At 53.6% G+C, this 24,288-nt stretch overlaps 1 protein-coding gene across 1 annotated transcript; it reads left to right on the forward strand.

Annotated features, from left to right (window-relative positions):
- The first annotated feature begins 1,961 nt into the window (after window positions 1-1,961).
- On the forward strand, window positions 1,962-24,127 carry FGF8 (fibroblast growth factor 8). Its single transcript, XM_078861216.1, has 5 exons — window positions 1,962-2,128; window positions 3,491-3,527; window positions 7,787-7,952; window positions 17,517-17,623; window positions 23,696-24,127. The coding sequence occupies exons 1-5, from the start codon at window positions 2,091-2,093 to the stop codon at window positions 24,047-24,049; spliced, it is 702 nt and encodes a 233-aa protein (XP_078717342.1). The 5' UTR covers window positions 1,962-2,090; the 3' UTR covers window positions 24,050-24,127.
- The last annotated feature ends 161 nt before the right edge of the window (window positions 24,128-24,288 follow it).

Here is a 24,288-nt window from a genome sequence, read left to right on the forward strand (position 1 = left end):
ACTTATAAAATGTACGGATTTATTACAACTCTGTAGTGGGGAGTTAGTATGCCGCAGTGTCGGGCTTGGTGCGCACAGAGCGTGCATTACATTAGAAGTGGCTTGGTGGGAGGGGGGGGGGGACCTGGACGAACATTAACATTCTACATTGCTAATGCGGCGCGTTTTGATTTGCAATAAAAGCTGATCGACAAATGCGCATCGCCGTAATTTGCGCAGTGAAGATTGCAGTTTTATAGTTTGAGTGTGCAGGTGAGGCCCGTGAATCACCCTGAATATTGTCAATATATCAGCCCCCATCACGTTGTATATATTGATATATGTACGCACACATCTTGAAGTTATTGACACAACTATTAATTACGCATTATCACGTATCCACTTTGCTAGGCATTGAGGACGACGCGAAACCTCAGCGCTTTTCATACACGTCGTACGCATTTATGGATTTCGTGTGTCGCATAGCGAGTGCGTGTGTATGTGTTTCTATGTGGGTGTGCGTGTGGGGAGCGGTGGTGCAGCGGTTAGCGCTACGCTGCGCTACGAACCCGGCGTGCCGAGTTCGATTCCCGGTGACGTTTATCTGAACCGGTCCTGGGCTTCCCCTAGGTCGACTCAGCCTCAAATGAGTACCTGGTTCGATGTGTAAACATCGCCACTGGGGAGACAAAGGCGGTCGTGCGTGGTGCTGGCCACCCACCCTCTCGTGTGCCGTGCCGGCCTTCAAAGGTGCTCGTTGACAGCACTTGCCCCAAAAGTCTGTTAAGGCTATACGGGGGAGATCTCTTTTTGTGTGTCTATGTGTGTGTGTGTACGTGTGTTGCTGCTGCTGCTGCTGTGTTTCATTGTTTCACTGCTATAAATGCTGTTGGAGAATCCCGGGTTACTATGAATAGCGTGCGCCCACGCAGTCCCACACAGCATGACAAACGCCTTGCTTGTCATCGATTTTTTGTTTCTTTCTACTCGACTGCTTGATTTGTTGTGCATTTGTGTTGGCGGCCCGGGGTGTTGGGTAAGGGATTCTAAGGGGGTGGGTGGTAAATGGTGCTTGCTGGTGCTGGTGGGTAAGGGGTGGTGCGGTGAGGGAGGTGGAGGGGAGGAGAGGGGGGAGGGATGGAGGGAGGGAGGGAGGGCGGGCCGGCTGGAGAAGCGAAATGCGTGAGTGTGTGCGTGAGTGTTGGTGGCAGGGGGTTGCAGAGGGGATGGTCTGGCGACGTCACAACCGGAACACAGGCAGTGGGCCATTTAAAAGTCATCATTTAAATGAGAGGCATAGGTCCAGGGAGGGCGCGGGCGAGGGACAGGTGTGGGGTGATAAGGGTCTGCGTCGGTCACCGCGTGCAGCCACAAGACCCGCGCTTGCTGTGGTGCATCGCGGACACAACGCAGCACGGCGCGCCGACTCGGGGACTGACTGCCGCCTTTGAAGAGAGACAGACAACGGAGAAGAGACAGAGTCGCAGAGAGAGAGAGACAGACAGACAGAGAGACAGTGACGTGCAGAGAGAAGACAGAGGAGTCTTAGACATTTAGTGCGGCGTCCTCGGGACTTACTGCGCATGTAAGACACGCAGCGGTGGCGTCGCTAGGGGAAATATTCGCGGCGAATTGATCCGCCCGGCAGAGGAAACCGGCTCGCTCGTCTCATCTCCGGCAAATCGAGTCGCGGATCCCCGGACTCGTGGCCGTCTGCGTCGCTGCGGCTCCCAGCGAAGCCCGGAGGATCACCTCGCCACTGCCATCCTCACCCCTCCTGTTCCTAACCCCCGTGCCTCCATCTCCCCCCCCCCTCTCCTCCTCCTCGCCCCCTTCTCATCGCCCCCACCAAGCAACTAACCAAGCCCCCCACGTCCTACGCCCCCCCCCCCTCTCCTACTCCCACCCCCCGCTCCCCCCCCCTCACCAGAACCAACTAGCCCCCCCCACCACCCCCTTACCCTACCCCCCATCCTCATCATCACATCATCCTCCGCTTGCCCGGCCGGTCGCATTGCAGCAAGAGCTTGCGCCGGCGAGGATTAACTACCCCGCTGTCTACATCGACTGCGTCCTGCGCCGCGGCCAGAGAGCGCCGCGCGTCGTTCAAGATGCGACTCTCCCAGTACCGGCAGCCACTCGCGTCTCTGTAAGTGGCGGTGCGTCGGGCGCTCCTCGCCTCTGCGTTCATCCGGCGCACAATTTTGCTCGTTCTTTGCGCGCTTTGCCCGCGTGCCTAGGCTCATTGAGAGAGATGGATATTTCATCACGGCGACGTGCCGTGTGCGTGGTTTGCGCATCGCTACGGGAGAGCTTTAAAGCGGACGGCACGCGTTGAACTACAGGCTGTGTAGAGGTTATGCAAGGGCTTGCGATGGGGGGTTAATATTAGCGGTGGACTAATAATAGTTATTTTACAGCGATGGTGATGATGATGATGTTGACGCTACTAACGATGCAGCGACCGAAACGTTTGCACGCGCGAGCTCGGTCCGATTGACGCTGTTTGTATCGCTGGGAGTGCAGAGATAAGAATTGTAAAATGTGCAGTGCGCGGGGGGGGGGCAGGACAGGTACTCGGGCTTCTGTGCGCGCGATCTGACCTCTGTATGCGTGCGCGCGCGTGTGTGCGTGTGTGTGTGCGTGTGTGTGTGCGTGTGTGCGCCTGTTTTTGCATGCACGAGTTTGTATATTTGTCTATGCACGTAGACTTGTGCGCGTGTAAGAAAGCATGTGTATTGTATGAGTGACTGCGTCTGTGTATATCGGCAGTCTGTTAAGGCTAGACGGGGTAATGGTTGTCTTTGTGTGTAGGTATATGAAACTGCTTTTGGTGTTTAGTTTGTTGTTCTGTTTCACCTCCGATTAGTACATACGTATCCTGAATATAAATAGTGTGTATACACGTGAATGTATGAATGCGCGCACGCATGTGTGGATGTGAAGCGGGAATTGAACTCGATTATCTGAACCGGTTCTGGGCCGCCCCTAGGTCGACTCAGCCTTAAGTGAGTAGCTGGCGCGGTGCGTAAAACATCGGCACCGGGGAGACAAAGACGGGCGGGCGTGGTGCTGGCCACGCATCCTCCCGTTCGTCGTCTCGCCCCTTCATAGGTGCTCGCTTAACAGCACTTGCCCAAATAAGTAACTTGAGGCCGCACGTTGGGGTGGGTCTCTGTCTTTGTACGCACGTGTGTGTGTGTGTATATGTGTGTGTGTGTGTGTATATGTGTGTGTGTGTGTATATGTGTGTGTGTGTGTATATGTGTGTGTGTGTGTCTATGAGATTGTGTGGTCGAGGCTCGCCGATAGCCTCCCGTCGCTCGAGGAGTCCCCATCGCTAGAGGCGCGTGTCACCTGGCACAACAGCAGCAGCAGCAGCAGGAGGAGCAGGGGGCACGTGTTCAGTCAGAGATCTTCCGCAGCGAGCGAGCGAGCGCGGGATTTGTGCCGCGACTAAAGCTGTGTTGATGGATTTCTTCTTGTTGTTGTTGTTGTTGTTTTCTCGCAGATGCCTACACTTCCTGGTGCTCTGCTTTCAAGTGCAGGTACGTGACCGCTGATTCTCCTTTTAATAGACGACGCGAGCAACAGTTGAAGCGTTCAATGTTTCAGCACCCAATAGATTTCTTTTTGTTCTGAGCGTACCCCGATCGTGTGAATTGTACACACACACACAAATACAACGATCCCCCGTTTAGCCTTGCCGGACTGTTGGGCCAAGTGTACACGCGCACGCACATACGCACGTAGGGCACATATCCACGGGTGTGTCGTTGTTGCTGCTGCTGCTGCCGATTTAGACTTCTCCTACGAAAGTTGTATTTATTTATATTTTGGGTGGAAACGGTCGAAGTCCGATGTCGATGTATCCCATCGGCGGCACTGGGTGGTTACGAATCCGACAAAAAGAGGCGAAATGTTTTGGCAGAGATGGTGCATCGCCACGTGCTGCCCACAAGCTTCTCGAGGTGTGAACAAGTCCATCGGGGGGGGGGTTAGAGGGCAACGCAACCGCGCATTACTCGGGGGTAGAAACTAAAAAAAAAAGTTGGTCGAACGTATCGAGCGTTCTCACAGAAAAAAGTTGGTGCTCGGTGATTGAAAGTTTTTTTTTTACGGATATGGGAGAAGAAAAGAAAAGTTTCCGGAAAGTTATCGATTCGTGATGCCTTCCACGTGATCGTAGCAGCTTCCGCAACCAGCCCCGTGGCACAGCCACTCTTAACTTGAACAGGATCGATATTGATGATGCGACGATTGGTCACGCCGTGACCTCTGTGCGATACAGCTGTCACGCAACAACTTCTGGATAAGATATTTATATCTATAAATGTGTAGCTATAACTGTAACTAACGGGAACACAATAGCGCACCACGAGTTCATCGTCACCATGAAAGACTAAACAACGACAAGAATCTCCCGTATAGCCCGTGACAGACTGTTGGGGCAAGTGCTGTTAGCGAGCAGCACCTATGAAGGGCGGCACAGGCACACGAGGGCGGTGAGTGGTCAACACCACGCCCGGCCGCCTTTATCTCCCGAGTGGCGATGTTTACACACCGCACCAGGTACTCATTTGAGGCTGAGTCGACCTAGTAACCACAACAAAAAAAGAACCCCCGTATAGCCTTTAACAGACTGTTGGGGCAAATGCTGTTAGCGAGCACCTATTAAGGCCGGAACGGTACACTAGGGGGTGGGTGGCCAGCACCACGCCCGACCGCCTTTGTCTCCCTAGTGGCAATGTTTACACACCGCACCAGGTACTCATTTGAGGCTGGGTCGACCTAGGGGAGGCCCGGGACCGGTTCAGATAATCGTCACTGGTGTTGGCCGTGAGCGGGAATCGAACTCGTGTCGCCGGGTTCATAGCGCAGCGCGCTCACCGCTGCACTATCGCTCCCCACAGCACACGTGCGCACATGCATGCACTGCTTCGGAGCCGCTTATAGCCCCGCGACGAACTTAACGACCCGGGGGTAGCCCACACGGCGCGGACACTCGTAGAGAGAGAGAGTATCCCTCCTCATCTTGGAAGCTAGAAGATAGATGGCAGCAGAAGGCAGCGTGCTGCGTGAGTCGATATTCATCACTATCATGATGCGGCCTCTCCTGTGTTGCTACGCGAGGGAAGTTTCATTTTGTCGTTTCGTTTCCTATCTCTCTCTCTCTCCATCTCTCCTCCAACGCCGAGAGTTGCGAAAGGTTTAAACGTTTCGCGACGGTGGCCTGCAGCAGGTGACCTTATGCAGTGGGTTCGTTTATACCGTTTCAATTCTTAGAGCATGTTAGAGAGCCAGTTGAGAGCAGAAATCTAATTTTATGTTTTAAGGGAGACCTGGGAACACGTACAGGAATCATCTATGTGTTGAACTTTATTTGTACCGTACGTAGCCAACCGTGCTAATGGCTCGGGTCCTAGTGCTACAAAATACGAGTTAAATCATCTTAACGGCAAACGACTCAACATAAGAAATGTCAACATTTTAACTGATAAAAAAAAGTTATGCAATTGGCTGTATGTATTAACACCACACACCCGCACTCACCAGCGCGGTGAAGTATGGTCATCCGGCAACGGATTGACAGCAGGGCTGTACGCTTGCGTGCACTGCCACACAGTTATTTGTACCTGCGAGCGCTGTTATGGATGTTTTGTATCGGCTTCGGTCATGCTGTTAGCGCGAACACAAGACATATCTTGGCTGGCACGGATCAAAGCCCCTTGATGTGAGAGTATGGAAACACATCTCGCGTGAGAGCCCTCCAAAGGGGCTATCTATAGCCTCAATGAAAACAACACTTTATAAACAACAACAACAGCAGCAGCAGCAACAACAATGCAGTCGTCACAAATAAACACGCCCTCTCTGCAAGCAGTGACACGCATTGAGATTGATAACATTATTTTAAACCAGGTGAGAGCCCATTAAGAGCAGATGGCTCATTTTTTTTTGTCGGCAAGGGAGACCTTGGGTGCTCTTAGGTCAAAACAATATGCGAACATTTATTTATTTTCCCAGGAAAGTTTCACTGACTCCTTCCTTGGGACATATGCCCAATTCAATTTTTTTTTTGAGAGGGAGAGAAAATTAACGAGGGTGTCATTTGCAGGAGTTTTCGGAGAAACCCCGCCACGCAAACGGAGAGGTTGAACAACCCCAAAGGTCTACAAAGACCAACTTTTGTTTTGTAACACGACTATCTTAGAGAGAGAGAGAAGGGGGGGGGGTAGCGCCGGAGATGTCATCGCGTATGTAAAACACATCGATGCAATGCCTGCACGTGTATGCCGAATGTAGCTATGCGTACGTTGGTGTATGTAACTGTATGTCCGCGCGGGCATGTGTGTGTGTGTCTGAATGCAATGTTCGTGCGTGTGCGAAAGCACGTTCACGTACGTACGTACGCACGCGCGCACGCGTGTGTGTCCGTGTGTGTGAGCATTTGCTTGTACGTCAACTGTGAGTACATGTGCGTGCGTGCGTGTTGTTTGTGGGGAGCGGTAGTGTAGCGCTATGAACCTGGCGACACGGGTTCGGTTCCCGCCCACGGCCAACACCGGTGACGATTATCTGAACCGGTCTTGGGCCTCCCCTAGGTCGACTCAGCCTCAAACGAGTACCTGGTGCGGTGTTTAAACATCGTCACTTGGGAGACAAAGGCTGTCGGGCGTGGTGCTGGCCACCCACCCTCTCGTGTACCGTCCCGGCCTTCATAGGTGCTCGATAACAGCACTTGCCCCTACAGTCTGTTAAGGCTATACCGGGGATCTGTGTCTCTTTGTCTTTGTTGTTTGTGTGTCGTAAAGTGGTTAGCGCGCTGTGCTACATACCTGGCGACCCGACCCGGGTTCGATTCCCGCTCAAAGCCAACATCAGCGACGAGTATCTGAACTGGTCCTGGTGCGATGTTTAAACATCGTCACTTGGGAGACAAAGGCGGCCGGGCGTGGTGCTGGCCACCCACCCCGGCCTTTATAGGCACTTGCCCCAGAAGCCCTGTTGAGGCTATAGCGGGGGAGTGAGGGGGGGGGGCGAATATTTGTGTAGGTGCGTGGGGGTCCGTGGGGCGCGTGAGGGTGCGCGTGGGTGCGCGTGGGTGCGTGTGGGTGCGCGTGTGGGTGCGTGCCTGGGGTGTGCGTGGGTGCGTGTGGGTGCGTGTGGGTGCGCGTGGGTGCGTGTGGGAGCGTGGGCGCGTGTGGGTGCGCGTGGATGCGTGGGTGTGTGTGGGTGTGCGTGGGTGCGCGTGGGTGTGTGTGGGTGTGTGTGGGTATGTGTGGGTGTATGTGGGTGCGTGTGGGTGCGTGGGCGCGTGTGGGTGCGCGTGTGGGTGCGCGTGGGGCGTCTGGGTGCGTGCGTGGGTCCGTGGGTGTGTGTGGGTGCGTGGGCGCGTGTGGGTGCGCGTGTGGGTGCGCGTGGGGCGTCTGGGTGCGTGCGTGGGTCCGTGGGTGTGTGTGGGTGCGTGGGCGCGTGTGGGTGCGCGTGGGGCGTCTGGGTGCGTGCGTGGGTCCGTGGGTGTGTGTGGGTGCGTGTGGGCGCGCATGGGTGCGTGTGGGTGTGCGCGTGGGTGCGTGTGTGGGTGCGTGGGCGCGTGGCGGTGCGTGTGGGTGCGCGTGTGGGTGCGCGTGTGGGTGCGCGCGTGGGTGCGCGCGTGAGTGCGCGCGTGGGTGCGCGCGTGGGTGCGCGCGTGGGTGCGCGCGTGGGTGCGCGTGTGGGTGCGCGCGTGGGTGCGCGTGCGCGTGTGCGTGCGCATGCGCGAGTGTAAGTAATGGAGACCTTGCCTCCCCCACTCACTGACCAGGCGGCGCCGGATTTTACGCAGCATGTGGAGGCGCAGCTCCAGCGACCGGACGCCGTGAGCCGCAAGCACATCCGCTCCTACCAGCTCTACAGCCGCACGAGCGGGAAACACGTGCAGATCGTAAACAAGCGCATCAACGCGCGCGCCGACGACGGCAATAAGTTCGGTGAGTGTGGAGCGAGTGAGTGAGTGAGAGAGGAGCGGTGGCGCAGCGGTTGGGCTAGCGCAGGCGATCAAAATAGAAAGAAGGAACGTTAATTTTTTTTTTGGCGAATTCGGTAAACGAACAAGGAAAAAAACCTCTGTAGTTCATGAGACGCAATGCCACCGCGTGTTACGAGACGGCCCTCAATAAATAACTGTCACGAAGCAGTCCCATGGGTTCACATTTCCAGCCCACGGTCCCCCAAATCAACTCAAACCTTAAAACGAATATAACACGAGTACGTGGTGCGTTGCCAGTAGGAGGGATACAAAGGCGGTCGGACGTGGTGTTGGCCATAATAGGTGCTCGCTAACAGCACGTGTGTGTGTGTGTGTGCTTGCAATACATAGACAACACTACACACCAGGGGGGACCTTTTGAGGATTGAGTTGAACATGTATTTGCTTTTCAGGATGTGTGGCCACGCTATATCAATAATCTAAGTTTAATTTTTATATTCACAACTGCTCGCTTGGAATGAATCATCCATCGCAAATGCACATACACACACACGCGCGCGCATACTTGATCGACATAATATGCACCTATCAACTTTGCATACTCATACATATTTATACATTAATTTACACCCCAAACTGACACACACACGTACATACGTATACACATAGGTGTATATGTGTGTGCCATGTATGTTGCGTGGCATGTATGTTACACGTGCCACGGACGTTGGTATCACCGCGGGTCTCTCCCCGCCATCTATCAGGCTAATCGATTTTAATTTCGTTTGCTAAGTGATCTGAACTTGCCCCATGCCTATAACCCTCCGCGCTCTAGGTCCGCTCATCCTCAAACGATGAGAGCAGGTGCACTGTGTACACGAAACAACTTCAACTTTAAACAAAAAAACCTTTCCCAACAGCTCGTCCAATACGGCAGCAATATATCCCTGTAGGAATTACGTACACGTTTTTTTTTTTTATTAAGAAACGTGTTGCTACTACCTGGTGTCTTGACGAACTTCGGCAGTGATCGATCCACTGCTGGATGAAGGCATATCGGAAGGTTCTCGATAGGTGCTCGCTAAAATTACTTGTCGCTGCAGTGAGTGTGTGTGTGCACACTATACGGTTAACAAACTGTGCGTGTGCATTAGCTCCCTTACATTGAATCGAGACTATTGGGGCAAAGTTCTTCTTTGCAAGCACCCACGTGCATGAAACACGCACACACGAATACCCAACCGAGAATACGCACGTTCAATTCAAACGCAGACAGATTTTTCCCGCAACCTCCGATTAGCACGGCTGGCTACACACCAACTATCGTAATGTATAAAGACACATGGTCAAACACAAAGGTACCCAATACAATGCTATCTGGACTTACGTAACATCTACAAAAAAATGCAACTGCCCCCTGAGCACGCTGTGCGAAGCATTGGGACATTGGCATCTTGGGGAAAGGAAGGTGATTTGTGTACACACACACACGCGCATATAGATATACCCCCAACACAAAACACTCACCGAACCACACACACGTACAAGCCTAAAATAAGGACAGATTCAGAGTGCAGTGAAGCTAACGTCTGGGTCACCACAAAGACAAAGATCCCCCGTATAGAGTTTTACAGACTATTGGGGCAAGTGCTGTTAGCGAGCGGCTATGAAGGCCGGCACGGCACACGAGGTGGGGGGTGGGGGGGGGTGGAGCACCAGACACTCATTTGCAGACAGCACCAGACACTCATTTGAGGCTGAGTCGACCTAGGGGAGGCGCAGGACCGGTTCAGATAATCGTAAACTCGTGTTGGCAGTGAGCGGGAATCGAACTCGCGTCGCCGGGTTCGTAGCGCAGCGCGCTAACCGCTGCACCACGGCTCCCCCACTCAACCCCCCCCCGCCCCCTCTATTCAAGAGTCACGAGAACGTGGACTCGCACGTGGTTCGTTCAACTTGGCACGGACGAAGTGCGCGCGTGTTGGTCAATGGCAGTGGCGCAGGAAGCTGCTCCTCACACCCCGCGGTGTAGCTCAAGATAACATTGCGGATCGCACTGCCTGTGCCCGGTTATAATTAAACGCGGAGGGGGTGGGCGGCATTTGGGCGCTCAGCTGATTCACGCGACCTCGCATCCGCGCGCCCGGTGCAGGCAGAAGCCCATCGGCCCATGGCTCGCTTCGCTTGGCGAGTTAAATGTTGTTGTTGTTGTGCCCACGATGCTTGCGCGGGCTGAAGCGTTGCTATCCCCCCCTTTGCCTGTCTGGCCCGGCTGCGCCTCTTGTGTTGGGAGGGCTGCGAAGATACGTGGGTGTGTGAATTCATCACTCAGCGTGGCGGTTCGTGGAGCCGCGCACCGGCTCAGACAGGGCGTGCGGTGTCAGCTAATCGAGTGTGTGAGTTGAGTGAGTGAGTGTGTGAGTGTGTGTGAGTGTGTGTGTGAGTGAGTGTGTGTGTGAGTGAGTGAGTGTGTGCGTGAGTGTGTGTGAGTGTGTGTGTGAGTGAGTGTGTGAGTGTGTGTGAGTGAGTGTGTGTCAGTGTGTGTGAGTGAGTGAGTGTGAGTGCGTGTGTGAGTGAGTATGTGTGAGTTGAGTGTGTGTGAGTTTGTGAGTGTGTGGGAGTGTGTGAGTGTGTGTATGTGAGGTGAGTGTGTGTGAGTGTGTGTGTGAGTATGTGAGTTGAGTGTGTGTGTGAGTGTGTGTGAGTGTGTGTGTGAGTGAGTGTGTGTATGTGTGTGTGTATGTGTGTGTATGTGTATGTGTGAGTGTGTGTATGTGAGGTGAGTGTGTGTGAGTGTGTGTGAGTGTTTGTGTGAGTGTGTGTATGTGTGTGTATGTGTGAGTGTGTGTGTATGTGTGTGTGTGTCAATCTATTTGCGTGTGTGGGGATGGGGAGCGGTGGTGCAGCACTTAGCGCGCTGCGACGCTCACGGCCACAAAACCGGTGACGATTGTCTGAACCGGTCCTGGGCAACCCCTAGGTTGACTCAGCCTCAAATTAGTACATTGTCCGGTGCTGGCCACCCACCTCCTCGTGAGCTCTTTCACGTGTGCCATGTGTGTAACCACCAGCCTATAGGCTGTTGATGTTTAAAGACCAAATAGACACTCATTTGCAGACATCATGCAGACATGATGCCTTGTCTGTAAGTGTTTATTTTGGTGTTTGAACGTCTTGACACCTCCTGTATTTATGCCAGTAAGGGTTGAGCCCTTTTTTTTTATCATGAATTATTTGGATACTAACTGAATGCTCCAATAGCCAGCCTATAATAGGCAATAGGGGTGATCTTTGTCTGTACGTGTGAAGGTATGGACGTGTATTGAATTCCCTATACTCTATTTAAACAGACTCACGAGGCAAGTGATGTTTGCAAGCACCTATTAAGCCCAACTGCAGCCACCGATATTCCATAGCGATCGCAGCGGTTCGAGTTCCATTCCAGGCCACGGCTAACATCAGCGGCGAGTGATATCTGAACCGGTCTTGGGGTCCCTCTCCTCGAACAATTTCATCCCTTGAATGATGCACGTGCGGTGCGGGTGTGTCAACATCGGCACTCGGGGAGACAAAGGTGGCCGGACGTGGTCCTGGACGGCCACGCCCTGTGCCGTTTTGGATTTCGTATAAGAGGTGCTCGCGAACAGCACTTGCCCCCAGCAGGCTACACGGGTGATCTTTCCCTTTGTATGGGCACGACAGAAGCCGTTCGCTTCGTCAATCGACACTGAGCGCTCGCTGCGTCATTGCCGAACGCGTCTCGGCAGTCTGACTGACTCCCCCCCTCCTCCTCCTCTGCTTCTTCTTCTTCTTGAGGAGTCCACCTCTCCCGCGTTTGTCTATGTCAGGGGTCGGCAACCAAAATAACAAAAAGAGCCATTTCTTTCCAATTCGGTACAAAATTCAGTATTTCAAGAGCCGCAATGCATCTGAGTACATACTGTACATACGTACATATCGTCAAGAAGCAGCCCGTAAAGAGCCGCATGCGGCTCCGGAGCCGTAGGTTGCCGACCCCTGGTCTAAGGCTACTGCAACAACAACAACAACCTTGCCCGTCAATGAGCTTCACCCCGAAGCTACCGACGTTGACGTGCAATTAGCAATGTCACAGAGCAAGCAAGTGGTGGGGAGGGGGGGGGGTTTCTCCTTCCTTATTCTTCTTCTCGCTTTGCACAGCGATCACTCCCCTGGGTACTTTGACCCGCGACTCGTTAATCGCACCTTGTTGCATAATAAAGGGCAGTGGAGATTTTCTTGCGCCGCTCTGAGCTCGCCACCCAGCACTTTTGCTTGACACAGTCCGGCTTCAGAGTGAGACGCACGCGAACGAACCAAATCTACCACCTCCCAATCACTCACACGGGCTGCCGATACAATCCCAGGTCAATTTCAAGATCGCATGCAACGTTCTCACGATCCGTCCATGGGTTTCGCCCTCTGGCTACCTCTGTTCCTCTCTCATCTCTACCCCCTCCACACGCTCTCCTACCTCTCACTCCACACCCCTCCACGCACTCTCCTATCTCAACCCTCTCATCTCTACCCCCCTCCAAACACTCTCCTACCTCTCCCCTCTCACCTCACTCTACTCCCCTCCGTACACTCTCCGCTCCAGCCAACCAAGGCTTGCCATCGAAGCCCCCAGTCAACCTTCGCTCGGCGGTAGATCGCTCATTCTGCGATGCTGCCCCCATTGTCTGGCACTGCTTTCCCACAGACGTCGGTGCTGTCGCTTCCCTGTCCCTGTTCGAGTCCAGGCTCAATCAAGACCCGACTCCCCTTCCTCTGCCTACAGGCTCGCATGCCCCTCTCTCTTCTGTATATAAGATAAAGACAAGCACTGCTCCTGCGATATATAATTGTGAATCGTATTGTGTACAGAGCGTGGAGTTGTCTCAACAATAATAGTAATACTATTAGGTAGCGTGGGTGCCTCTTCGCGCATTGCGCAACACGGTTCGCCGAGCGAATCGTTTAACGCCGGGCTCTAATGTGAGAGCGCGTGTAACTTGCTTGAGGGATGTGCGGCGGTGTATACGGCCCGCAATAAACACGCACGAGCAGCGCTTATGGTGCAATAGAAAAACCACCCAGAGCCCGTATACAGGACGTGAACATGGGGCGACTTGCCGTGGGCATAGAGCACAAACCAGCACCGCCAACACGTGCGTTTTAGCAACTTGCGTCGTATGGGCAGTTCAGTGCACAGTGAAGTTGGCGTTGTTTTATGCAGAAATGTCGAACCTCTTTCGCACGGCACGTAGCCAACCGTGCCGACCGGTTGGCGCTACACACATATGTACACACACACAACGAACACCCACACGTATGCACATGCATGCATACACGTGCACATGCACGCAAAGAAGCACACGCTAACAAGCACAAAGACAAATATCGCCCTTATAGCCATAACACAGCACCCGTGAAGGCCGGCACGGCACACGATGGGGGTGGATGGTCAGCACCACGCCCGGTCGCCTTTGTCTCCCGAGTGGCGATGTTTACACACCGCACCAGGTACTCATTTGAGGCTGAGTGAACCTAGGGGAGGCCCAGGGCGGGTTCAGATAATTGTCACCGGTGTTGGCCGTGAGCGTGAATCGAACTCTGGTGGCCGAGGTTCGTAGCGCAGCGCCCGACAAAATCCCTACACCCAAGCGTACGCACACACAGGCACGGGCGCGCGCAGGCAAGCGTACACACACACACACATACACCCACGCTCACGCACTCTCGTTGCATGCCGTGTGTTGTGTTCGCTTGCCCAACGCGGTGTGCGTGAGCATCACTCGGCGTTGAGACGCGCTGTGCGGGTCACGGATACATCGTCGCGGAAACAATTAGCAATTTGCTCCGCTTAAAAAGCGTCGTCAGAGACGCCGCTATTCGCGAACGTATCAAAAGTTTACGAGCGATTTGGACCTCGTCGCTTCGTCATCACATTGCACGTGCGATCGGTTCGGTCGAGGTTGCGTTCGAGGTTGGTGTGGGTGGGTGGGGGTTAATAGATGTGAAGAATTGCAATGCAATCATTTGTGAATTCGAGCAATAATTTGTGAAGATAGATTATTGGGTACATGAACGTAAGGGTTGTGGGGGGGGGAGGGAAATGCGTGACGGTTGAGGTGCCACTCGCCACTGATGCGAGCCTTGGTCGGGAATTGAACTCGGGTGGTCAGGTCCACTGAGCCCCCCCCCTCCCCCATTCCACCCACCACGCGCACACGAAATCGTATTGATAACAAAGTAGTCAATGAGGTTGGATTGGTCTATCCCTGCGATCATTTTATGATTAAGTTAGTTCTTGGATAGATCTGAAAGTAAATGGAAATCGTCAAAGTGGCAGTCGTCTGGCTCTCCGTATAAAAGTAAATAAAGAATGTGTACATCTGTCACCCTGTGCGTCTTATGAAGCAATGTTTTTTTCAGCACACTGTTTTTGTAAGCAGGGCACGTACTCGATTCAACTGTAGTGCAATCTCATCGGCACAAGCCAGGCCTGCTCACTAATTGTTTGATGGGCTGCTTAATGGTACAGACTTGAGCGACAACATCAATGGTGCTGCCAGACATATTGATATCTCGGTATACTGTAATTCCTCCCACTCGTTAGACACGTGAGCGCTTGCGCTAGTCGGAAAATCCGCACCGCCGATTAGCACGGTTGTTTGCGTACGGTGTGACTGAAGTTCAACGTACACACACACACACACCAAATCTGGCCAATTTATTTAGTTCCTAAGCCCCATCTCACTAATTTCACCTGCTAAGAGTGGGTTCGGTGCAACTTTGGCAAAAGACCAACTCTTACCAACATTAGCATTAGGTAGGAAAATGCGGCCAAAGGATCGACAAATGATTTTGCCCTTCACCCGAGGAAGAAATTACACGTTCACACAGAGGATCCATGTATAGGCTGGTGGACGCAAATGTTACTTTATTTTTTTTTATGATGAGACACAGATGTAATCCTGCTTATTTATTAATTTATTATACCCAGAAGTCTCCATCCACTTTGGTGCATGATACATATGTTATAACGTGTGTCATTATAATCGCTTTCATTGCAGGGTCGTTGTCTTATAGAATCCAACAAATACATTGCACTAAGTGGTCCAGTATTGTTATGAGATCACATTTTATAGCCATGACCTCTGAGTTCAGTGCGCCATCCATGCACACACTGGCGATATTCCTGCATTCCGTACAACGTCTACAGCCGCCTTGAATTGGTTGAAGGACCTTAACGTTCAATACTGACATCATCGACACAAACTGTTGCTTGTCGTACGAAAGCAGACAAAGTTGGTGCATGCTCACTTCATGCTTTGCGGCGATTATTGTCCAGCACCATTCGTAAAGCTAAGGTGGCTGGGTGGCTCAGAGGTCAGATGCGCTAAAGCCAGCACCCGCTGATACCTGGGTTCGATCCCGGGTTTTAGCCACTTGTGAGTGACCTGGATTCTCACGTGCAGCGAGTTGATGACTGCACAAAAATACAAACTCTCGATTTAGAACTTGATTTTGTTTATTATACGAAATTCAGCGCTGAGAATTCACAAATATCATGTTTGACACATTGTGCGAAGAGGAAAAATCAGCTTGAAGGGGGGGGGGTAACAACAATTCATGACCGTTCTTATTGAAGAAATACAGACTCAAAATACACGCCGGAGGCGTTTAGAACGGCAAAACGCACGAAAGAAAGTCACAGAGTGCTTTGCATGACAAAGGTGACAACAGCATCGTTCTTGCATATGTTATGCGCACGGCCTGTGCGACAGACCAGCAGCCGATTGTAAGCATGCGGCTCTTCTCGTTATCAAAAAAAAATACATTTATTTCCACTGCAGTAGAAGTCATCTGCCAGGCCACACCGCACGCGTGGAATTGAAAATGCGGGGGGCTGTCACCAATCGCTACCACCACAGTTGCTATCTCACCTGTCGACATTTACAAGATCGCCGATAAGCTCACCCACAGACTGCTTCTGTGTATTATACGAAACCGGAGCAGACCCCCCGCCCCCCTGCTCCTCCAATCTCGCACGCACCCGCTAACTTATCGCGGTGTGGACAATACAAGCCCAAATCATAATTTATTATTTAGTTGGGAGCAATTGGGTCGGCGAGTTGGTGGTGGTGGGTTTACGGTGGCACAACGACAGAGGAGTGTCTTAATAACTTTTTTTTTACCATCGCGCTTTGGCAACAGAGGCTTCCTGTAACATGCGCACACGTCCACATACACACACACACGCGCGCGCGCGAGCGCATGCAAGGTTTGTGGTTTTGCGCGAACGGCCTCGGCGAACAATGATTCTCCTTAAGTGCGCGCGCGGAGCTAATCACGACGCAGGGAGGGTTCCAAACCGCAGGGCAAAGAGCGCTTAATCTGAAATGTGGCTGCGCGTGTGGCGGCAGCGAGGAAAGGAAGGGGGGCATTTGGCGCCCGGGTCAGAGCGGGTCGCACGTGGGGTGGAATGAGCGCTGCTCTAGCGGAGGAGCAGAGAGCGCAGGAGTTAAGGATGGCTTACGGCAGGTGCATGGATGTTTGAATGTTGTGGGTCTGGCTTTGTGTGTGCGTGTGTGTTTACGCCTGTTTGTTTGTGTGCGTTTATGTGCATGCGTGGTTGAATGGATGTGCGTTTGTGCCTCTGTGTTTGGGAATGTGTGATTGTGGGTGCGCGCGTGTGGGTGTGTGTGTGTGTGGTGGGGAGCGCGGTGGAGCGTTTAGCGCTACGCTGCGCTGCGAACCCAGCGGCCCGAGTTCGATTCCCGCTCACGGCCAACACCGGTGACGATTATCTGAATCGGTTCTGGGCCTCCCCTAGGTCGACTCAACCTCAAATGTGTACCTGGTGCAGTGTGTAAACATCACCACTGGGGAGACAAAGGCGGCCGGGCGTGGTGTTGACCACCCACCCCCTCGTGTGCCGTGCCGGCCTTCATAGGTGCTACTCCCGAACAGCGCTTGCCCCAACAGTCTGTTAAAGGCTATAAGGGAGATATTTGTGTGACCAACCACCCTTCTGGTGTGCCGTGCCGGCCTTCATAAGCGCTCGCTAACAGCACTTGCCCAAAAAGTATGCTGAGGCTATATGGGGGACCTTTGTCTGTGTACGCAATTCATAGAATACCGCAGCAGCTACCAATCGTACACAACAGCACACTTATCGTATCCAGCCTGCGCAATATTGCTGCGTTTACAACACGAAGTAAACAGAGCAAACGCCACTCCGCTGGGCAATGCATTCGGCCGAAAAAGCGGATGTACAAAGGGCTGTCAATGATTAAATTCATTATATAACGCACACGCACGCGCGCATGCTCAGGTCGAACAACACATTTAGCAAATGCGCGGTCTATACCACAAACAAACGCGATCGTAATATCCTCCTCCTCGACCACGCCACCTCGGTTGCTGCTGGTGCTACTTTAACAGCTGCTGCTGCTGCTGCTTTAACAGCTGCTGCTGCTGCTGCTATCACCGCAACCTTGGCTGTGTACACCCCCCCCCCAACTCGTTCTCATCGCCTCCTCCTTCATTCTCTTTGCAGCCAAACTGACCGTGGAAACGGACACGTTCGGCAGCCGCGTACGGATAAAAGGAGCAGAATCCGGCTACTACATCTGCATGAACAACAAGGGGAAGCTGGTGGGCAAGGTGAGAGCTGCAACCACGCGCCTCACACGGAACATGCAGCCCGCGCACGTGGGCTGCAAGTGTAGCCTGACAATGGTGCCAGGCTAGGTGCACTTGGAGGGCACGTCAATTGACGACAGCTCGCTGACAGGAGGTCACGGGACAGACCAAAATGTTGTGGGTTGACATACAGCGACAAAGACAGACGTACAGGCACGAACGCAATGCACCGCACGCCTCCTCCCACACACAGACATCAACAACCGCCATTGGCCACTAAGTGGCGGTGACGTCACCACGTCGCTTGTGCCAGGCTATGTGCACGTTGAGGCCACGTGAAGTGTCGAACGCCCGTCTGCCACGGGTCGACTGACGGAGATGACACATACATGCACAAGGACACACACACACACGCAAACGTGCTACATACACGCGCGAACACAGCCCACGTGCTCTGCCAATAATTTGCTTTTTACGCACCTCTTCTCATTCACGCGCACACACAAAGATCCCCCGAATAAGCGAGGATAGAATGTGCTGTCACAGATCACCTGTTTAAGGTCGCCTTTGTCTAGCTCGCGCTGATGATTACACATCATACAAAGGAACTCATTTAGAGCTGAGTCGGCCTAAGGTGAGGGCCCGGGACAAGTTCAGGTGATACTACTTACCGCTGATATTACCTGCGGCCGGATATTGTGCGCGAGCACAGGCACATAAAAAAGGCAAAGATCCCCCGCGTAGCCTGAACAGAATGTTGGGGAAAGTGGTATTGGCGGGCACCTACGAATGCACATGGCGACAAAGATCCCCCCGTGTGTAGCCTTAACAGGACTGTTGGGGCAAGTGCTGTTAGCGAGCGCCTAGGAAGGCCGGCACGGCACACGAGGGTGCGTGTGGGTGTCCAGCAGGACCACGCGCGTACACACACACGCACACGCACGTGTCTCGCTCGTGTTTCGAAACAGACCACGTGACCTGCGGTTATAAGCTAGATTGCTTATTGATAGAGGAGGTGATGGAGGTGGCCTGTGGTAGGGGCGCGTTGGTTAAGTGCGTGTGTGTCGGGCAGGGTGGTCTGGGTGGGTGTGCGTGCGTGCGCGTGTGTGTGCACGCTTGACCCACTCATTCTCTTTGGCACCCGTTTGGCTGGAGAGTTGGTTTCAGTCCCGGCGTGTGGATTGTGGTTAGGGATTTACGCAAAAAAAAAACAAGTGCAAAGAGGACATGTTAAATTTGGGCGTGGAAACGGTTCTTTTTGTACGCGTTCTGTGTTTGCTCGAACGCCTGTTATTATTGATTGCGTCTGATAAAAGCGCGTTCCACACGCGGGCACCGTTTACCAGAGGTGGGACAAAGTCATTGTTATGCAAGTCCAAGTCGAGTCGCAAGTCATCAAATTCATGACTCGAGTCTGACTCGAGTCCAAGTCACATGACTCGAGTCCACATCTCATAGGTGGGACAAAGTCATTGTTATGCAAGTCCAAGTCGAGTCGCAAGTCATCAAATTCATGACTCGAGTCTGACTCGAGTCCAAGTCACATGACTCGAGTCCACACCTCTGCCGTTTACGATGCGCGCGCGCGGCTCGTTGCTACTCACGGGGCATTATTTGGGTGGAGCGGTGGCGCGGTGGTTAGCAACGCCGCTGCGCACTATGAACCCGGCTACCCAAGTGAGTTTCATTCCCGGTTCACGGATTCACATTGACGGCGATAGGATATTAGAGATGGTTCTAGGCCACACTCCCCGCCACACACACCCCCTCTCTCCGTCACCGGCGTGGTAAAGGATGGTCAAACAATCCCCCATGCCCTTCGTGCGTTTTTATTCGTATTCTTTCCTGCCGTTAACCCTATGGCGATACTGTTGCTAGCCCTATCTTGTAGCTCGTCGTATTATGTCGTTGCTAGTAACTTTAAGTATTGCTCATACTTGACTGCACCGTTATTACATAATACGCACGCAGGGAATCAGAATTATTGATGCATCCGCCTACGTCCGAGGAATGTGGATTTCCCACCTCCAAACGCTCGTTTGACCTCGTCATTTAATCAGTGGGGATACTAAAGTCGTTTGCAGCTGTGACGCAGGGACAATGCAAGACACTTATATACTTAATAAAAATAAATTATTACGCTCATAATTCCACTTAATCCAAGCCAAACGTCCCATCATAACACTTGGATTATATGGTATACTACTAATAATGATTAACTGCATCGGATATTAATATTAGCGATTCGTTAAGGCCATACGTATGAGGAGCGCAGTGCTGAGTGGTGCCCCGTGAATGGAATGTCCGTGGCTTTAGGTGACCGACAAAGCTCGCATAACGCGGCGTTGACTTGTACGTATGTGCGTAGAACTTCTTTCGCGCCGTACCTAGCCAAACGTGCCAATCGGGGGTGCGGAAATCAACGGAATCGATGACTTGCACACGGGGCATTCAGTGAGCGATCTCTATCGATGGAGAAACCCCTTGAAGGTCCGTTGAGACGGCGAGCATTTTCCTTTTGCATTCGTGCTCGAGAGAGGCCCTAGGCAGTATTCTCGAGAGGGGCTCGCGAGCACAAGCACGTACGGTGTTTCACAAGCAGCAGCAGCAGCAGAGTGAGACACGTACAAATCACCGCTGGAGACAGATCACAGAAAGAGAGAGAGAGACGATGCATGGGCCCGTAACATCGTGCCACGCTTTCGTCGCAGCATTCAGTGACTTATCTAGGAGCTCGCCTGTCCACATCCAGTGAACGCGAGCTGCACGCAGACTACAGCGCACGGGTCGATAAGGAGATCGGGGACCGTTCTTCCAGCATTAGGCGCGCCGATGCGTGACGGGTGACTTCCGTTGCTGCGCGATTCGTTCGGGCACCCGGTTCGTCTTGATACCAATGGATAGCGCTTGAGGCCCCTTGTCTAAAGTTGCGATGTTTCCTTACCGCCTCCCTGCACCGACGAGATACCCGCGTGTGCATTCGCAATCGCGGGTTGACGCATCGTCCATGCGTATGGAGCAAGGGCAGTTGACGAGCGCCTATTTCGGTGACGGCGCTGGCTCGCAGCCTGCAAAGTGCGGAGTCGTCCCGCTCTCCCCATCGCTGACGGCGACCGACACGAGCGAATCAAACATTTACGACTTTACGGCAATTTGTCAATCCACTGCTGGATGAATGCCTCCCCAAGCCCCGTGTTGCCCATGGGGGTGATTTTGACGGTACCTCACCACGACGCTCAGTGCGGGTTGTTGACGGGGTGGGAAGGAGAGGGAAGTGGGGACGCGGTTGGATATCACGCACCGCTGATGTTAGCCCTGGCCGGGAAAAAAAAAACTCAAATCGACGAGTTTGTAGCGCAGTACTCGTTTGAACAATTGTGGCCATACAGCGTTGAGCGAGTAAGAGCCCATTCTGATCAGAAGAGAGCACGCACCTCGGGTGTTCATGATGCGCTGCGTTCACTCGATAGCCTTTGACCTTGGTGGAATAAAAAAAACGTGACCTAGATAAGTCACTCTGATTGCAGTCGCATTAAGGAATGTGTTTTCTACACAGAAAAGATCCGCAGGACGGTCTTCCATCGGCTTCTGACGGTAGACGTTGCATTGTAAGCTGTGCCGAATGTGCAGTCGTGGCTTGGGCTGACCTTTGACCGCGGGAGTGTTTGTTGATGAACTTGGACTGTTTGATAAATGCTGCTGCCTTAAATGTCCGTTGAATGGGCGCACGTGGTGGTGGTGGTGGTGCGGGAACACGTGGTGTGTGTGTGTGCACGTGGTGTGTGTGTGTGTGCACGTGGTGTGTGTGTGTGTGTGTGCACGTGGTGTGTGTGTGTGCACGTGGTGTGTGTGTGCACGTGGTGTGTGTGTGTGCACGTGGTGTGTGTGCACGTGGTGTGTGTGTGTGTTCACGTGGTGTGTGTGTGTGTGCACGTGGTGTGTGTGTGCACGTGGTGTGTGTGTGCACGTGGTGTGTGTGTGCACGTGGTGTGTGTGTGTGTGTGCACGTGGTGTGTGTGTGTGCACGTGGTGTGTGTGTGTGCACGTGGTGTGTGTGTGTGTGCACGTGGTGTGTGTGTGTGCACGTGGTGTGTGTGTGTGTGCACGTGGTGTGTGTGCACGCGCTGTACTAGTACCCATCCCGCGACTTCTCCAGCTGTTCATGGTTCGCCGCGGTGGCTATGAGATGTGAACCACCTCGCCTGGTATACAGGAGGTCGTGGGTTCGATCCCGATGAGCTTTACTTGGTAAAATAAAATAGTTTCGTTTCGTTCACTTCATCAACCTACACGATAGACGCGGTGCCTTACACGTACGTACTTTACACGCCAGTGGAGGAGCGGGTGGCGCCGTGCTTAGCTGAATGAGCCGTGAACCTCACCACCTGAGTTGGATTCTCAGCCACGGCTAGCATCAGTGGCGAGTGGTATATAACGCCAGTGTCCCCGCCCCCCCCCCCCCCCTGCACGCCCGCCCGCCCCCAACCCAACACTAACTCGCACTGACCAGCGTGGTGAAGTATGGCCAAACAACCCCCATGACTGACGTGACGCTTCGATGCCTGTATCTCGACATGACAGATTCAATAGAAAGTGCGTCACGTTTCCTTCACTTCAAGAACACGCGTCCGCTTCGATACGACTCTATAGCCGTGCGCGTGTATACCGCAGCGGCTTACAATATATCCTGCTCATGTCTGCAGAGTAAACATATTCAAATCACCATCACCACCACCACCACCACCGTTTTCTCTCAGACACAATCTCACCGCGAATTGGTATCAGTTCAGCGTCATGTGTCAGCAAGTCCTTTATTTATTTACACCCGAGGCTCGAGGGTTCATTGACATCGCGACGATTTGTCTATCAACGGAGTTAAATCATTGTCGTGTCTGTCCTCAAATTCGCCACATCGATTCGCGTATAACACGGGCGATTCTCCCCCCTCCCTCTCACCTCCCCCCACCACCTCCCTGAATATGAGAATCGTTTTGTGGCCCCGTGGTGATCTCCGCTACATGAACAACAGGCCTTGCATCGGCAATTCATCAGAACCGCAGCGGACAAATTCCACATTTCCCTCGGTGACATTCCTGGCTTCCGCGAGTTGCATTCCCGCCCGCAAACACGCATCCATCAAGCCGTGCTTGCACGTTCGCCAACAGTCGGTGTCTGCATGCCCGTCACTCGGCCAACGTGTCAATAATGCGACCCACACCACCCCCCTTCCCCTCCACCTACCTTCCCCCCCCCCGCATCGACCGCGTTGTTACTGGCAGACCGCTGTACTGGGCGAGCGTGGAGGGTGGTAGGGGGTGTCATTCGATGAGTGTTAAGGTGACTTCAAAGGTTGCCCCTTCCCCATGTCTGCGTTCAAATCCTCTCCTTCTGTAGGGTGTACGACTGCTGATCCCTCTTGCTAGCTTGACCTTGTGTAATGGGGGTAGGAGGGGGGGGGCATACAAAAGGTACGGGAACTGGGAGGCCGCGACACGGTCAATGTCACGAACGAACGTTAGCGCGACGTTTGAACGGCGAACAGAATGAGTTACGCCAGCCGATTTTATTCTATCGCTGTAGTCTGCTGTAGCGCTCACCCCCGGTGTGTGCGATGATCGTAGAGGTGCTTGGATTCGCGAATCGACGTGTTGGGTTTTTGTTGTTGTTGTTGTTTTAACATCGGTCGTGGCGGACTTCTCTCACCATTGGTGACTTCTTGCAAAGCGGCACAGCACACAACTGCAGGGAGTGGGGTGTGTGGGGGAGCGGTGGCGCAGTGGTTGACGCGCAATCACGGCTAGCATCGGTTGGCGAGTGATGTCCGAACGGGTCCCGGTCTTCCTTTACGCACCTTCAATAACCGTGCAAACCAGCCTGGTGAAATATGGTTGAATTGAAACACCCCCCCCCCCCCCCCCGCCCACTATGATTGACACAACACGGCGTGGGTAGGGGCCTTCATCCAGCCAGCCAGCAGTGGATTGACCTCGTCTGCTGCTGCTCATCACAACGACACAGATCCTCCCCAAACAGCCCCCTCCCGTCCCTCCTCAACTCACTAACCGCCCCCCCCCTCTCTCGCCGCGCGTGCAGAAGGAGGGCAAAGACACCGACTGCGTCTTCAAGGAGATCGTGCTGGAGAACAACTACACCGCGCTCGAGTCGGTCATGTACGGCGGCTGGTACATGGGCTTCACGCGCAAGGGCCGGCCGCGCAAGGGCTCGCAGACGAGCCAGCACCAGCGCGAGGTCCACTTCATGAAACGCTTCCAGCGCACGTCGGAGGAACGCGAGCGCAAGTTCATCCAGGTCGCCACGGGGGCCGCACGCCGCAGCAAGCGCATGCACGGGGGGGCCGCCGCCGCAGCCGCCGCAGGATCGTCGTCATCGTCGTCTGCGTCGTCTAAGTCCGAGTCGTCGTCTTCGTTGGCTTCCCGCCCGCGGTAGACGCGCGAGGAAGGGAGCACGCGCGCGTGGCACGCGGCACGCGGCGCGGAAGAAGGACGGACGCGGCAGGAGGGAGGGGAGGAGAGAGTGGAGAGGGGGAGAGAGGGAGAGTGCAGAGAGATAGAAAGTGGAGGGGGAGCAGGAGGAGGGGAGATCTCAGAGGTTGGGTGCAGCAGGAGAGAGTGGAGAGGGGGAGAGAGAGGGAGGGAGAAAGGTTTTGAGATGTAGGGAAATATGAC

This window comes from Lampetra fluviatilis, chromosome 12, assembly GCF_964198595.1.
Source record: "Lampetra fluviatilis chromosome 12, kcLamFluv1.1, whole genome shotgun sequence".
NCBI lineage: Eukaryota > Metazoa > Chordata > Hyperoartia > Petromyzontiformes > Petromyzontidae > Lampetra > Lampetra fluviatilis.

Excerpts from the sequence above, each read along its gene's own strand:
- FGF8 (XM_078861216.1), top strand. The coding sequence starts at position 2,091 with ATGCGACTCTCCCAGTACCGGCAGCCACTCGCGTCTCT. Across the intron at positions 7,953-17,516 it reads CGACGACGGCAATAAGTTCG|CCAAACTGACCGTGGAAACG; the intron begins GTGAGTGTGGAG and ends TTCTCTTTGCAG. Across the intron at positions 17,624-23,695 it reads AGGGGAAGCTGGTGGGCAAG|AAGGAGGGCAAAGACACCGA; the intron begins GTGAGAGCTGCA and ends CCGCGCGTGCAG.